The following is a 17083-nucleotide window of genomic DNA, read 5'->3' on the forward strand; positions in this document are numbered from 1 at the left end:
GGCACACAGGAGAAGCGTCTATCTGCTTCTCCACCCCTCCCCCTCTCCTTCCTCTCTGTCTCTCTCTTCCCCTCCCGCAGCCAAGGCTCCATTGGAGCAAAGTTTGCCCGGATGCTGAGGATGGCTCCGTGGCCTCTGCCTCAGGCGGTAGAATGGCTCTGATTGAGGCAGAGCGATGCCCCAGATGGGCAGAGCATCGCCCCCTGGTGGGCATGCCGGGTGGATCCCTGTTGGGCGCATGCGGGAGTCTGACTGCCTCCTCGTTTCCAACTTAAGAAAAAATACAAAAAAAAAAAAAAAATTAATGAGTGACTTTAGCAAGATGATTAGATCCGATATTAAAAATTATATTTTCTTAGTACTCAGATGCTTGATCGGGGATTTTTGCCCATCAAGGGACTAGGGAAAGAACAGTGAGGAATTCTCACCCCCATATAAGTGGCACCCAACACCAGAAGGTGTGGATTAGGATATCAAAATTTAGCATACAGGCCTTGGTAGCTCCTGCTACCTCAATAATGCATTGGGCAGACCCAATTACTTGGAAATCAGATAATCCTGTATGGGTAGACCAATGGCCCCTTTCTCAGGAGAAACTTAGGGCAGCTGCTCAACTGGTACAAGAGCAGCTACAGCTTGGGCACATTGAACCATCTAATAGCCCATGGAATACACTTCCATATTTTGATCTTGTTGCCTCCTGGGTTATCAAGGGGCATAGGCGACCCTTACAGCTTATAGGTTTTGAGCCTCAAAATTATTGTTGTTCCTTTTTTCAAAGGATCAACAACATGGCTCTGGGAAACTTCCACTAAATGGCAAATTGCTCTTGCAAATCAATGGACAACTTTATACTGAAACTGTCAACTTAAAATCAGCTCAAAGACTAGAATTATATGCCATTATCATGGCTTTTCAGCATTTGCCATATTCCCCCTTTAATCTATATACAGACAGAAAATATTTACTTATGGTGTTTCCACTATAAAGACTGCAGTCTTAGGGACAAATGCTGATGAACTATTTCAGCACTTCCTCCTTCTTTAAAGACTTGCATGTCAATATAGAGATCCATGTTTCATAGGACATACTCAAGCTCACTCCATGCTCCCTGGAGCTTTAGCACAAGGGAATGCCCTTGTTGATCAAGCTACCCAAAAGAAAATTATTTGGAGCAACCATGACAGATCGAGCAATTCAATCTCATACTATTCATCACCAGAACGCTGCAGCCCTGTGTAAACAGTTTCAACTTTCTTGGGAAACAGCACACAGATTGGGAAATCCTGTCCAAGGGGTCCTATACTACAATCTGTCCCTTAATTTGGAGTTAACTCTCAAGGACCACTACCAGGACAACTTTGGCAAATGGATGTTACTCATATACCTTCATTTGGCAAACGGTCCTATGTCCACATTACAGTGGATACCTATTCTGGATTTATAGTAACCTCTGTCAGAACAGGAGAAGCTGCTATGCATGTTATAGCTCATAGTCTGTATGCATTGGTCTATTATTGGATTTCCTAAACTGGTTAAAATGACAATGCTCCTGCCTATGGAGCAAAAGCATTTACTGTATATTGTCAAACCTTTCGAATTATGTGTATTTCTTACAATCTTTAAAGTCAAGGTATTATTAAAGTGTACCCAGAAAATATTTTAAGGGCAATTTTAAAAAATTTTAAAAGGGGGGAGTCATAACCTGGAACTCTTACGGGTCTCCCATACCATGCTTTTTACTTAAAAAATTTTTAAATTTCTTTTGAACGCTGATGAACAGGAGATGCCAAATCTTTTTCTCCTGCAAACTACTACCTTCTTTACTTGATCCAGCTAATAACACTGTTTTGTCTTTTTCCAAATAGCCCCAGATATATGGAAAAGATTTATATAGGCAGATGGGGATCCTCAAACCCCTCAGCGAGATCTTCTGAGCATGGCTTTTAAGATACCAAGAGGCAGAAAAAGCCCAATAGAGATCAGGGGAACTACCAGATTTTAGGATACACCCTTAAAGGCTCCAACACCCCAAAGGGGTCTCATAGGATGAGTCCTGCTTCAATAGTGGAAAGGAAGGTCATTGAGCTAAAGCCTGCCAGACTTACATGCCTCTGCTGTGAGGAAACAGGGACACTGGAAGGTAGGCTTCCCCCTCGCTCCTCTAAGGGAGGGTTCAGTCTCTTCCAGCCCTGCTCCAGCCACCTATGACCTAACCTTGCCCAGAATGCTGGGGTTTGCCACTGAAGGCTGAAGGTGCCCAGGGCCGTCGGCCCCATCTATGACACTGTGGACGAGCCTAGGGTATTTCTTCCAAGAAGCAGGTAAACTGATCTCATTTGCACAAGGGCCACTTAACTATGTCTTGCCTGAATAGTCAGGTTTTTTATTCTTCCCTCAAAGATCTCTGTTGTGGGTGTTGATAGTCCTATTTTCTGCTGCTTTGTTTAATATATAGTGTTTCCTTTATTCCTCCTACCTCAATGCCCCACTCATATTTCAGGCTGGGACCTACTCCTAATTTAGAGCTCTCTTTCCCCCTTTTGCCAACTTCTATTATGAATCTACCTTTGCCACCCAGCTTAGTGCATCCCAAGGTTCTCTTTACCAAGCCACAGTCGCAGAGCTCCAGGGAAAGGCACCCTGGTCTCATCTCTCCAGGCAGAGGAGAACAGAGGCTCCATCTCCACACATGCTGTGGATGGCTTTTCCAGTCTACCTGAATCATTACCAGCTAGAAGCAGCGGTCATTGGGACTTGGACGTGAGTAGCAAAGTATAGAATTGTGACGACAATTCCAGTGCCATGCGGACTTTTCCTGGATGTGGACTTTTCCTGGACTCCTGCTCCTTAGGACAGCTCCTAACAGACTGAACTGGGGTTGGGTTACATTTATCAGGGACTTGGCATGGTGTTGGGGCCAACTTGGACTTGGTGAACTTGTTAAGGACACTACTCTTTTATGGATTCTTGCTGTATTGGCCAAGAGCTTGCTTAAAGGCTTTAATCACTGTAAAAAAAAAAAAAAGAAGACTAGATAAAGAAGATGTGGCACATATACACCATGGTATACTATTCAGCCATAAGAAATGATGACATCGGATCACTTACAACAAAATGGTGGGATCTTGATAACATACAAAGTGCAATGAGTAAATCAGAAAAAAACAAGAACTGCAGGATTCCACACATTGGTGGGACATAAAAACGAGACTAAGAGACATGGACAAGAGTGTGGTGGTTACGGGGGGCAGGGAAGGAAGGAGGGAGAGGGGGAGGGGGAGGGGGAGGGGTACAAAGAAAACTAGATAAAAAGTGACGGAGGACAATCTGACTTTGGGTGATGGGTATGCAACATAATTGAATGACAAGATAACCTGGACATGTTTTCTTTGAATATATGTACCCTGATTCATTGATGTTACCCCATTAAAATTAATAAAAATTTATTTATTAAAAAATTATATTTTCTATGATTTGCAACAATTAGAAAATAAAAATTTTAACACATTAGCATAAAATAATACCTAGAAATAAGTCTAAAAAAAGAAAGAAGTCTAAAATTGATATGCAAGCCCTGGCTGGTTGGCTCAGCAGTAGAGCGTTGGCCTAGCATGTGGAAGTCCCAGGTTCGATTCCCGATCAGGGCACACAGGACAAGTGCCCATCTGCTTCTCCACTCTTTCTCTTCTCCTTCCTCTCTGTCTCTCTCTTCCCCTCCCGCACCAAGGCTGCATTGGATGAAAGTTGGCCTGGGCACTGAGGAGGGCTCCGTGGCCTCCACCTCAGGCACTAGAGTGGTCTGGCTGCAATGGAGCAACACCCCAGATGGGCAGAGCATTGCAGCCTGGCGGGCATGCCGGGTGGGTCCCAGTCAGGTGCATGCAGAAGTCTGTCTGACTGCCTCCCCGCTTCTCATTTCAGAAAAATATAAATAAATAAATAAAATAGATATGCTAGATATCAACACTAAAAACTCAAAACATTGCTGAGAGAAATTAAAGGCAGTCTATAGAAGTAGAGAAATACACCCCATTTATTGATTGAACACTCCATAAGATGGCAATTATCCCAAATTCTTCATAAACTTAAAGAAAGCCCAATCAAAATTTCAATAGGTGTTTTTATGAAATTAACAAGTCTATTCTGAAATATACATAGAAATTTTTAAAAATTTTAGAATTACCAAGATAATCTTAAAGAAGAAAAAAGTTGTAGAATTTATACTACTAAATAACAAAATGTATTTTTTTGTTATGTAGTGATTCAGGAATTCAAACAGTGCCATATTGGAAATAGGATGGCCACAAAGATGAACAACGAAATAGAAAACATCCAAAAACAGACTTATACATATGTCATCCCATTACTTAGAACAAAGCCTCCACTCTGATTCAGTGGTGAAAAGATGGCCTTTTTGATAAGTGGTGCTGGTTTAATTTTATAGCATATGGAAAACATTCAACCTTGAACACCCACTGAAAAAAATTTAAATAGGTCATATACCTAAATTTAGTGAAACATAAAACAATAAAGCTCCTAGAGGAAAAAAAATAGGAGACTATCTTCATGATTTGGGGAAAAACAAATTACATTTTTTACATTTTATTTTTAAATTATAGTTTACATTTAGTATTATTTTGTATAAGTTTCAGGTGTATAATATGGTGGTCAGGCGATCATATACTTTGACAAAGTGATTCTCCAATAAGTCTAGTACCCACCTGGCACCATACATAGTTATTATAATATTATTGACTATATTACCTATTCTTGTGACTATTTTGTAATTATCAATGTGTACTTCTTAATCCTTTCCCTTTTTCACCCAGCCCTCCAATCTCCCTCCCGTCTGGCAACCATCAATTCGTTCTCTGAATCTATGACTCACTATAAACAAACATTTCTTAAATGGACACAAGAAGCACTAACTACAAAAGAAAATATCAATAAATTTGGACTTTATGAAAGTTAAGAACTTCTATTTATCAGAAGACACCATTAAGAGAATGAAAAAGCAAACCACCACCTGAAACTATATATTCTCAATACATATATCTGACAAAATACTCATGTGCAGATATTTTTTTAAAGCTTATAATTCAATAAGAAAAAGACAAACAGCTCAATCTTTTTAAGAGTGGGCAAAAGTCTCAGACTGACATTTCAAAAAAGACGTAACCAAATGGTCAATAAGAATATAGAAAAATACTCAAAATCATAACTCATCAGGAAAAAGAAAATTAAAACTGTGATGAGAAATTACTATACACCCAAGCAGATCACAATCAGGGCACCGCATGTCCGGAGATCACAAAGCTGCAAGCTACTTACTTGTGTTTTCTCAATAGCCCAAAGGAGAATGAGGGTGTGTGTACGTTATGTGTGTGTTCTCCCACCTCTCCCCCCACACACACACACCTTGTTCCTCTCTAAGTCTCTTTCTCTTTCTGTCCCCTTCCCTCCCTCTGTCAGGGTTCATCATGCCACCTACCTATGATTAGACCAGGGCTTGGAAGGGTACAAAGTCAACACATAGCTAAGTAAGTGGTGAAAGTGGGTATAGCACCCAGGCCTGCTTATCAAAGGGGTAATATGCTGGACGCTTGCTTTTAGGAATCCTTCAATGTCAGGCTGAGGGTTCTGGATTTTTTCCAGTGAGAAGTGGAGGACTTTGGCTAAGGGTTCCGACCAGAGCCCACAGCCAGCCAATTTCAGGAGAAAACAGCCCCAAGCACCTTGGCAGGCCAGCCACTTCCGCTTCCTTCCACCAGAGGTCGCTATTGCACAGCGCATGGAACCGCATAAGCCCTGGCGGAGCAGAGACTTCGCCTGCTGCTGCACTTGAAATTCAGGCCACCAGGTGGCCCCATGACGTCTCCAAACGCAGGTTGTACCTTGTGCTTGGCGGTGCAGCCCCCGATTCTTCAGTCTGGACAATACTGGCCCATAATCTCAGTGTGAATCCTCGCGGGAGAGGCGGGGGCAGCGGGGTAGAGTGCCTAAAATTGTCCTCACTTATTCACATCAGGAAATGAATGAACCACACCCCCTCTGGAAAGCCCCGCTTCTTACTTGCCAGGCTGGGGAAGGTGACAGTGAGTTCTCATTCCAGTTGGCCTCTGAGCCAGTCACAGCACAGACAGTTGAGTGGCACCACGGGGTTCTCTGTCTTTTCCCAGGGCAGCTGAAGGCCTGTGCCCCAGGGTTAGGGGTGCAGAAAGCTGTCGAACCTAGGTAAATCAAGTCCCAACAAGAGGTGGGGAGGCCTCTGGGATCTCCATTCAGAGGCACCTTTTTCTCCGTCCTCTCACTACTAGGTAAGGAAGGGGCTGCCAGTCAAATTAAGCAAATATTTCTTGCTTGGCATCCATAGCTGCTGTCTCTCTATCCAGCCTCACTGACATATTAGACTGACTCAGTCAAGATAAAGTGGCTGTTGTGCCCGGGGTCGGCACACTCTGCCTCTGCCAGCTGGGGGGCAGGGGATACAGCAAGCTGAGCCTCTGGCTGGGACCAAAAGCTTGGGGTTCCCAGCCCAGGCTCTGCCGCTCTGAGTCTCTATGCCTTCCAGCCTCAATTTCCCCTTCTGTAAAAGGGCCATGACCATCTCTCCCTGCCTTCCTTGCAAAAATAATTGTGAGAATCAAATAGCAAAAGGATAAAAACAAACAAACAAAAACTAGTTAACTTTTTTTTTTTTTTTTTTTAATATTCTCTATTTCTGACCATCAACAACCTCCAGGGGGCAGGCACCGGCGCCTCCGCGCCCACCCCTTGCGCTCCATTCCCGCCGGCCCGGGGTCTCTGCGATTTCAGTACCCGGTTCAGGCTCGCTAGCCCCAGTCTGGCCGATCTCATGTCAGGGCCGCTCAGTCTGAGAAGCTGCCCCAGGAAACGGGGGCGGGGCCGTGCGGGAGCTGCGAGGAGACAGAGGGCAGTTTTCACATCCCTCGCCACTAACGATTTTCTCCTCAGACTCGAAATTGAGCTCTCCTCCCCAATTTCATCAGCCCCCTGCTCATCTTTAATTTCTCCATCGATTTTCATTAAAGTCTCCCCTTGGCACAGGGTGAAGTCCTTATTTGAAGAAGAAAAAAAATCCAACAGGAGGGAGGGGAGTGGGAGTAAAAGGAAGCTCTGTTGAAAGCAAGATAGTGTCTGGTCTGAAGGCTGAAAGAAGCTCCTAGAACTCTTGAAGGTGTCTGAGGCTGTCTGAGCCCTGGGCTTTGAGAGCCCCCCACCCCTCCGGCCCAGATCCCCAGCCTCCTCTGTGGACCAGAGCCTCTGATTCTGCTCTTGTCCCCAGCCCCTCCCAACCCCACCGTGGCCCCCTGGCCCTGTCCAACCCCAGCCCCTGCATCATCAGTGCCCTCACTGTCCCATTAGCCACTCAGAATACCCAGAACTCTGTTGGGGCTGTTGCAAAATTTTCAGGACACAGTCTGGGGTGTGTGGGATTTCCCCAGACTGACCTGAAAAGGTGGAGACAAAAGGGCCCGGAAAGGGGCCGGAAGCAGACACGGCCAGGCACTTCCTCCACACAGGCGCGCGGAGCCCCACCCACACTGCCGCATCGCATCATCATGGCAACCCCGTGAAGAACATACGTGTCATCACCATTTTACAAAGAGGAAACCAAGGTTCAGAGAGAAGAGACTCACTTGTTTTCTGGTTCCCCTGCAGTCTTCCCCCTTGGAAATGCCAGTCCACTTTCCTAGCTCTGGCCCCCCAGGAAGCCCTGACCAGTCCTGCTGGCTCTGTCACTGGGCCACCTGGCCAGAGCCTGGTCTACCTGCTCTGCTGGGCTGTGTGGTAGGGTGCTGGGGCCTTACTTCCTGCATGACCCTCATTTTCTTCCTCACCCAGGTGCCATTCAGAGAACACTGCCTCCTGTTCTGGGCTCCCCCAATTCACTGAACACAGAGCTCCTAAAAGATTCAGAGCCCCGCGACCTAGCTGGCCAGCGGTGGAGGCTCTCTGCCTCTGCTGAGGTCCCTTGCCCCCGGCCTGCCTGGGAGCTCCTCCTCGGCCCTCTGGACCCAGTTCCTCTGCCTCAGCAGTGCTGCCTTTGCCAGCTCCCCAGGCAGAGGCGGTGCCACTGGACTGTGGTCTCTGTATCGGGCCTTTGCCCCCTCCCACCCTGCTCAGGCAGTATCCATCTCTGACCCCTAGCCAGGCCGACACTCAGAGCCTGGCTCCAGGGAGCCCTTCCCCTGCAGTCTTCACCTCAGAAGGGCCCGCTATTCCCAGGGTCACAGGATGTAAAGAATGAGGGCTTTAAACCAGCCAGACTTGGGTTTAAATCCAAGATCTACATTCATGAACTGAGGGAACACAAACTCTTGAGTCTCAGTTTCCTCATCTGTAAAATAGAAAAGTTGTGAGGACGCATGCTCCAGCCCCACCCAACTCCCCCACACTCTGCCCTGGGCAGTGTCTTTGATCACACTAGCCCAGGGGTCCCCAAACTTTTTACACAGGGGGCCAGTTCACTGTCCCTCAGACCGTTGGAGGGCCAGACTATAAAAAAAACTATGAACAAATCCCTATGCACACTGCACATATCTTATTTTAAAGTAAAAAAACAAAACGGGAACAAATACAATATTTAAAATAAAGAACAAGTAAATTTAAATCAACAAACTGACCAGTATTTCAATGGGAACTATGCTCCTCTCACTGACCACCAATGAAAGAGGTGCCTCTTCTAGAAGTGCGGTGGGGGCCGGATAAATGGCCTCAGGGGGCCGCATGCGGCCTGCGAGCCGTAGTTTGGGGACCCCTGCACTAGCCCTTCCTGCTGGCATGCCAAATGCCCCCCTCTCCACCAGACCGTACTGTCCCAGGGTCATAGGTTATTTTAACCCCAGCAATCAGCATTGTACCTGCCACAATCACAATGGCTACCACTCAGGCGAGACTCCTGTGTGTCGGGCACCCTGTCTGCATGTCTGTCTTTCTCTGATAGTCCTGAGAGGGAGAGTTCATTACGCCCGTTTGACTGATAAAGTCCACACACCTCTGAGGTCAGTAACTCACCCAGGATAACATGTCCAAGCTCATCGGTAGAGAAGCCCGGGTTCCAACCCAGGAGAGCCTGACACCAAAGGCCTTGGTTTCCCCACCGTGGTGGGCTGCTTCTCAACAGAATTGTGACGAAAGAAGGAATTACTAGCACAATTCGATGGTGATGGACTGGGTGAGCGAGCAGGTAAGTGAGCGAGTTAAAAGTGACTGACCGATGGCAGAAGGAATGGAGGAGCAGGTGACTGAGTTACCTGAAGTGAGCGAATGGAATTACAATGGAACCTCTGACCACACAAATGCCCCAAACCCCCCAGAGCTCAGGCGTCACGTGGCAGGGCTGGCGACAAGTGGGGATGTAGGCGACCTGACGGGACCCACCCCTCCACCGCCAAGGTCTGGGTGTGATTTAATGGACCTCTTTGAGATTGGGGGGAGAGGGGGCAGCTGCGCAACAGAGATGAATTTCACCAAATCCAGCACAATTTTTCACTGCCAGTTAATTAATCGAGCTTCCTTGAGGAGGCCAGGCCCGTAAATCAGGGGAAGGCTGGGACTTTGACATTACCTAATTAGGGCACAAACTGTGCCTGGGGAGTGAGGGGCTGACAAGAGACCCTGGGCATAGCACTCCCTCACCCTGCCTACACCCTGCCTACACCCTGCCTACACCCTGCCTACACCCTGCCCCGCAGCCTGTCCCTGAACCTCACCTCTCACCCTGAACACGGATAACAGCCACACTCCCTCCCCCTGCCTACTCCCTGCCCCGCAGCCTGACCCTGAACCTCACCTCTCACCCTGAACACTGGTTACAGCCACACTCCCTCACCCTGCCTACTCCCTGCCCCGGCAGCCTGTCCCTGAACCTCACCTCTCACCCTGAACACGGATAACAGCCACACTCCCTCACCCTGCCTGTCCCTGAACCTCACCTCTCACCCTGAACACGGAAAACAGCCACACTCCCTCACCCTGCCTACTCCCTGCCCCCATCCTGTCCTTGAACCTCACCTCTCACCCTGAACACGGATAACAGCCACACTCCCTCACCCTGCCTACACCCTGCCCCGCAGCCTGACCCTGAACCTCACCTCTCACCCTGAACACTGATAACAGTCTCCAGAGCCTCCTGGGCAGCCCGCAGCCTGTCCCTGAACCTCACCTCTCACCTTGAACACTGATAACAGCCAGTCTCCAGAGCCTCCTGGGCAGCCCGCAGCCTGTCCCTGAACCTCACCTCTCACCCTGAACACTGATAACAACCAGTCTCCAGAGCCTCCTGGGCAGCCCGCAGCCTGTCCCTGAACCTCACCTCTCACCCTGAACACTGGTAACAGCCAGTCTCCAGAGCCTCCGGGGCAGCCCGCAGCAGCCCAGCCCAGGTCACAAAGGGGGCCGGGCATTGACAGGGCCGAGGGAGGGGCAGAGACAGAGATACGGGGCACGCAGGCCCTCCCTGGGCATCTAGGACATCTCACAACTGTGGAAGCAGCATGGTGAAGGGGGAAAGAGAGCGGCCCTTGGCCTCACGAGATGGGATTTGAGTCCTGTCCACATAATGGGCTCCAGCCCCTGCTGGCTCCGGCTCAGCACAGCTGTACTGAAACCACTGCTTGCCCATGTGTTAGCTGTGTGCTCTTGAGCAAATTGTGCAGTCCTCTGGGCCTCCCTCCCCTCTGACAGCACCAACGGATTAACTATTAAATGGCACAGTGAAGAGGAGGGGCTTCGCAAACTGCTTGCCCGAAGCAAGAATTCGATATATGTTAGTTATTGTCCTTTTCATGGTTGTCAAGATATCCTTACTACCTGATAAAACTGGGGTTGATAAACATTCCCTAAAGATGGCCAGATAGTAATTTTTTTTTACTTTGCAAGCCACACGGCCTATTGCAATTATGCAGTTCTGTTGTAGTGTGAAGGCAGACAGAGATGACACCAAAACAAATGATCGTGACTGTGTTTCAATAAACTCTATGACTCAAAAATTTGAATTTCAAATCATTTTCTTGTGAGACAAAATGTTATTCTTCTGATTGTTTTTTTTCCCAATCATTTAAAAATGTGAAAATATATGTATATTCTTAGCTCAAAGGGCATATGTACCAAAGCAGGCAGGAGGCCGGCTGTGGCCCACATCCACCTCTTGCTATGCTCCTCATTGGAATGTAAGTTCTCTGAGGACAAGGAGTTCACTGCTATTCTCCCAGCACCTAAAATGGTGCCGGGCAGGTAGCAGAAAGTCAATATATATTTGCTAAGTGAATTAATTACAAGCTGCGCGGTTTTGTGAAACAAGTCATTTAGCCTTTCTAGGCCTTGGTTTTTCCCTCTGTACAACAGGGATGCTTGCACACTGAGGCAAACAGCAAAGGAAAGGAGAGTGCCTGTGGAGCCACTTTGTAAGCTCTACAGCTGCTGTACAATGTAGTTGCCGCTTCTGACCACACGGGGGCTCTTCTCAGGCAACTCACTCCCACTTCCTGACACTTGGGAGACATCCCCTCTGCCATGTGAGTGGCCTGTTGTATGGAAAGAAATCTGACCTGGAGAGGGGCATGCCCAGAGAAGGATACCTTCTCCTGTGTCAGCTGGGGGTGAGGGAGATTAGGACATTGACCAGGAGCAGCAAGGTAGTCCGGGATTTTGTTCCACAGACTTGTTCAGCGCTCTCTGAGAGTATCAAACAAGTGAGGCAGTGAGGTCGACTGAGCATTAGACCCAGGAAGATTGGGTCCAAAGTCTGGCTCCAAAATTACTACATCATTTTAGGCAAGTCACTTAAGCTAAGACTCGATTTCTTTGTCTTTAAGATGGAGGTTCTGGTGAGTTATTGAAGGGCTGTGTGTGTTGCACACGCATGTGCACTTAGTAAGCCCTGAGACACGGAGTGTTCCCCTTGTCCTCTTGCTCTACAGAACAGGGCCCGATTCCCAAGCCAGGCAGCCCGTCTGGCCTGGAAACGATGTCCTCTGGCTTTGGAGCAGCAGCAGGAAGGTAGTACAAAAAAATTGCCTCCAGTTTCCAGCCTCCTTGTACGGGTTTTCTGCTCTAACAAAAAAGCCCTGCTGCTTTTTTGGCCCCAGACTGAGAATTTCCTGCTGCTCTGCAAACTCTGTAGCCAAGAAATCCGCTGCTTTTGGAGGACTGGTGGTTCTAGTCCCTTCTATTTTCTCCTCTTATTCTGCCAACCAGCATGAAAGAAGATGAGAAACAGCCCCTGTGTGGCCATTTAAGACTTTGTAAGAGAAGAGAAGAATCGTCAGCACATGAAGCTGGAGATTCTTAATGCGTTTATTCCATGGATTCTGTCTTTCTGTCTGTCTGTCCCTCTCATCATCGCTCCCTACTCCATTTGGCCATCTGAGCAAGCGCACACACATGCACACACACACACATACACACACACACACACAAAGGCTTTCAACCCCGTGGGAAGGGGGCACTCTGTCCAGAAGGCTGGCACTTACTCCTCCACCACCTGGCTGTGTGACTTCAGACAAGTTACTTCCCGTTCTCATGTATAAAGTGAACAGTTCCCCATCTCCCCTCCAGCCTCAGCTGAGCATCTCCAAGCCCGCAGTACCGTGACCCTGGCCCGTGACCTGAGTACCTGTGGAAAGGAGCAAGGTGGTCTATGTGTGTGTGGGGGGGGGAGGGGTCCAGACCAGAACTCAGAAGCTGGAGGAGAGTGCAGGCTTTCTGGACAGCCCGAACCAGACCGATGTGGAGAAAGGGCAGCAGGTGCTCACCCCCTCCCCAGTGATCCAGTCACAGGAACCACCTCAGGGTACCGACCCCATTCTTGGCAAGCACCAGAATTGTCACTAGGATGTACCAGGCAGTCTGCCTCTTCCATAAAAGTTCTCAGCATCTTTCTTTGAAACTTGCTCCAGAAGTTGGCCCTAGCCTTCCTGACCCTCCTGGCTACAGTCCTGAGGCCCCATCCGCAGGCTCAGACCCACTCGGGTCCTGATGGGGGAGCAGCCTCAGCCCCCCACTCTGGGTGAGTGTGATGGCTGGAACTGGTCACATTGCCTTAGGTTGGTCTGGAGCTGAAGCACTTGAACCTATCAAATCACAGCCTTTGCTCTAACCCCCCAATCCTGAGTCATGTTGACCCAGCATACGCTTGGATTTAGGCTTCCCTTTCTCTTACCTAAACTCTCTAGTCTCTAGTCTTGGTGCAGCCCCTCCTGCTTGCTGAGGTACCCAGTGCCTGCTCTGTTCTTGCCCATTCTTTCCCCTGAGGAGATGGGTCCTCCTTCTTCTGCCAGGTATGAAGAACCAACCACCCCGACCTAGACCCCACTCCCCACTTGACTTTCTATCTCGAGTTCTGCTCCACCCACTGGGCTCCACTGCCAGTGCCGCTTTGGACCGTGTCTGCCCTGGTCAGACTCCTCAGTCCCCATTCCCTTCACATCTTCATCAGCTCCCATAGTCAAGGTCCCCGCGGCCGCATCTGAATGGTGCCTCAGAAAAGGAGGACTTGGGGGACCTGCTGTAGAAAGAGGCCCAATGGCCACCAGGAGGTCTTCCTTCCTTCTTCCCAGGGGCCCCGGACCCCGCCCAGCCAGCTGCACCCTTACCTTCTCCAGCTGATGGACACCCTCTTCCACGCAGCAGATGGATGCGAGCGTGCGGAGCGCCTGGGGGTACAAGCACCGGAAGCTGTCCTGCCGGCACACCTTGAAGAGGGCTACAACTCCACCCTCCTGCCAAGAAAGAGAGAATGTCACATGACATGACCTCGCCGTGTGATCTTCTCTGGGGCTGACTCAGAAATAAATGACTCACTCAGCAGGTACGCTTTGGGGTTCTGTAGGGTAACAGAATGTGACACCCCAAAATAGGCCTCTTCGGCATAAGGATTATTTTGAACTGACCCTCCTAGTGGGAAGAAGCAGATATAGAAAAAAGATCTCTGCCTTCTCCCTAATTGCCTAAAAGCTGAGGGTAAATTGGTGAAGTTGTCCCCCTCTCTTCTCTCCTAGGAAGGACAAAGTTCATCACCAGAGACACCTTTAGAGCTTTGCCAGCCTGGAGGTGGCATCGGAGGAAACTACATAACGCATTTCCCTGCCAACCTCTCCGTTATATGTTTCTCATATATACACCTTCCTACAATTGGCTGCCCTGTAGACTCAAGGTCCTTTTTCTTTGTCTTGTCACTTCTCTGACAATGTATTGTTCCTTTGCTAAGATGTCATAGAAGCCCAAGTTCTAACCCACCCTTTGAGTTCTTCATCTCTGAATGCTCCCACGAGCACATGCTCATAAACTTCTGTTTGTTTTTCTCTTGTGAATTTATCTTTTGTCAGGTCTATTTGCAGGACACCAGCCAGACAATTTAGAAAGGTGATAGGAAAAATAATATTTTTTTCCTCCTCTACGCACGCGTGTGCACACGTGCGCGCGCGCGCGCGCACACACACACACACACACACACGCTTCCATGCTCACATGCATACTGCAGTAAAATACTAGCTCCAGCAGTAATGGCACCCTTGATAGTTCAAACTGGAGGTGGGAGTCCCCAAATGCCCTGGGGCTGAAGTGCCAGGCGCCAGGGCAGGCGTGTTTGCTAGGACCAGGCTCAGCTCCACTCAGTACCGCTCCCAGCCACCTGCAAACGCCCTCCCAGCAGCACCCATAGAGCAAGCCTGCAGTCACTGGAGACAGGTTCTAGAAATAAGTCTGCAGCAGGTGGAGGGGACGGAAGCCTAGGTGCCGGGTGCTGGTTCCGGCTCTGCCAGCCCACCCTTTACTTCTCAGAGCCCCCCAACCACCACAGGCAGAAAGGGGGTTCTATTTATCTCACTACTGTCATGCATTTCCGTTTTGTAATGGAAAAGAACAAAGTCGGATGGGTGAAATAATTCACCCCAAATCCTCATTGTCCTTGTTTCAACTTCTTCACTTCTGTTTGTAAAAGAAAAGAAAAAAAAAAAAAAAAAACCCTTTAGGACCAATCAGCCCCACTCCTGAGCTTGTACTTTTCCTTTCGTGAGAACTGTTTGCAGAAACACCTTTCACTGGGGAGACTTCCCACGCAGATTCTCTGAAATGAGCTCGCCCACGTCATCCCTTCCCCGGCGCCCCGCGAGGACAGGCTCAGGGGCCCTGTCCATTCTCAGAGTTTGTGGATGATCACAGCAGGAACGCAGATGAAAGGGTCGAACTCTGGGGGAGTTCATTTTATAATCAGCTCAGAGTGATCCTTTAGATTCTTACTTCCTTTCGAGGTTGTTCACGGGGTGGAAAAGGGGCAGATCTGAGCACTGGTACAGTCATTCAAGCAGCCAAATATATGAATGGTTTGTTATGTGCCAGACACTGCGGGCCGTGGGGCACAGCGGGCTCCCTCCCCGTCCACCCTGAACTCACAGTCTGGTGGACGAGTTGTGGGAAGGCAAGCAATTTTCAAAGCAGGAAGAAATCGGGGTAAAGGTACAGTGAAAAGGGGGCGCAAGGGACGCAGAGCAGCCACTCCTGACATTATCTTCGGTGGATTGTAGAAAGGGCAAAGGGAAGTACTCCGATTTTAGACACATATCGTCACCCCACTCTGGTGTGGACAAGACAGTCCCTCTGAGTCCTTCTGCACCATCCCTCACCCCTGCCTGCCAGCTTCCCCGTGGTTCCTGGGACATCGAATGAGAGTTCCACGTGAACACCTCACTCAGAGAGTCGCTGGAGGACAATCAAGTTACTCTTTAAAGTGAGAAGAGAGGAAACAGCGAGCCGAGCTGGCATTAATGACCTCCCTCCAGATGTAAATATGTATACATGTGTGTTTACAGAGTGTTACAGCTCTGTGCTTATATTTAATCATATGTATCATATAAGTATTATTTTTATATATACATGAGAGAAATCGATGATAGATAATCATAGATAAACTACAGGTAGATCCCACTAGTGGGCCAATCGCGGCGCCATTTGGTTGCTCTGCTACCGCCCAACATGAAAGCTGGAACGCCCACTAGTGGGCGGTAGGGACTAGGTTGACCAGCACTGCAAAACTGGGAGGTTTTCATAAAAAGTTTGACGACCCCTGCAGGGGCATAACTGAGTACATGTAGATGAAAGCGCCTAGCACCCAGTTCTGGACAGCTGGGTGACAGTCAGGCTATGTAAGGCTTCTTGTTTACAAGAGTATCTCATACCCTCATGAAAGATGTCTCAAGTGCTGGAAGATGTGGGAGGACGAGGAGCAATGAGAGGGTGAGGAGGTGAGATGGGTTAGTGGCATGGGCCATTCAGAAGTCCCCAGCAAGGACCCAAGAGCCGCACTCATCTTAGCGTCAAGCCGAGAATCGCCTGCGCTAGCAGAATCCCACTGCTGGCTGGAGCTTATTTAATTTTATAGAAAGCTCCGGGCTCAGAGCCCAGCTGTGTATAAAGTGTACATAATTCAGACAGACTTTGGATAAGCTATCAAAGCTATGGGGTATGGAGACCAGTGGGAAGAATCATAGAGGAGCCGGGGTGCAGCATAGTTTCGACAGAGCACAGGGGAGCTTTCTGAGCTTTGCACTCGGGAAGGGATGGGGCCTGCCACCATCCCCGTAGGGAAGACTGGGTTTTCTCCTTGGCCTGTAACGAACCCAAGAAGCTGAGATACTGGACCTCAGAGAGACTGTCAGATCGTCTCCCAGAGACAGCTCAGATGAACAGAAGACCCAAAGACAGATCACGCTGGGCCCCAAAGGGGGTGGGGAATGCCCCTGGGGGACTGTCCCACATTTGCTGCAATGTTGGGCACATTTCCTGGGCACAGACAGTGAGGGTCCAGGCAGGATGTACCAGGGACTTCTGGCCCCTGCATCACTGTCAGGCTGGGAAGCCCAAACACAGTGATTCCACTGGAGAAACTAGCCTCACCGTCTCCTAGGCTAGGAAGATGGAAGTCATCGTGGAATCTTCTCTCTGCTTCTGTTTTCTCTCTACCCTCCCCCAAGGCCTGAAGGCAAGAGAGGGTTGAGATGAAGTTTCTGGAGTCAGCAGATCTGGGTGAAATCCCAGCTCTGCATTAAATGGGTGCAAC

At 48.8% G+C, this 17083-nt stretch overlaps 1 protein-coding gene across 1 annotated transcript in view; it reads right to left on the minus strand.

Annotated features, from left to right (window-relative positions):
* INSC (INSC spindle orientation adaptor protein) overlaps positions 1-17083 on the minus strand; it is a 134330-nt gene that overhangs the window by 36626 nt on the left and 80621 nt on the right. Inside the window, exon 7 of the mRNA XM_066360562.1 lies at positions 13623-13748. Within this exon, the coding sequence (XP_066216659.1) occupies positions 13623-13748 (126 nt within the window). The remainder of the gene's footprint in view (positions 1-13622; positions 13749-17083) is intronic.

The sequence above is a fragment of the Saccopteryx leptura genome, chromosome 1 (assembly GCF_036850995.1).
Source record: "Saccopteryx leptura isolate mSacLep1 chromosome 1, mSacLep1_pri_phased_curated, whole genome shotgun sequence".
In the NCBI taxonomy this organism is placed as follows: Eukaryota; Metazoa; Chordata; class Mammalia; order Chiroptera; family Emballonuridae; genus Saccopteryx; species Saccopteryx leptura.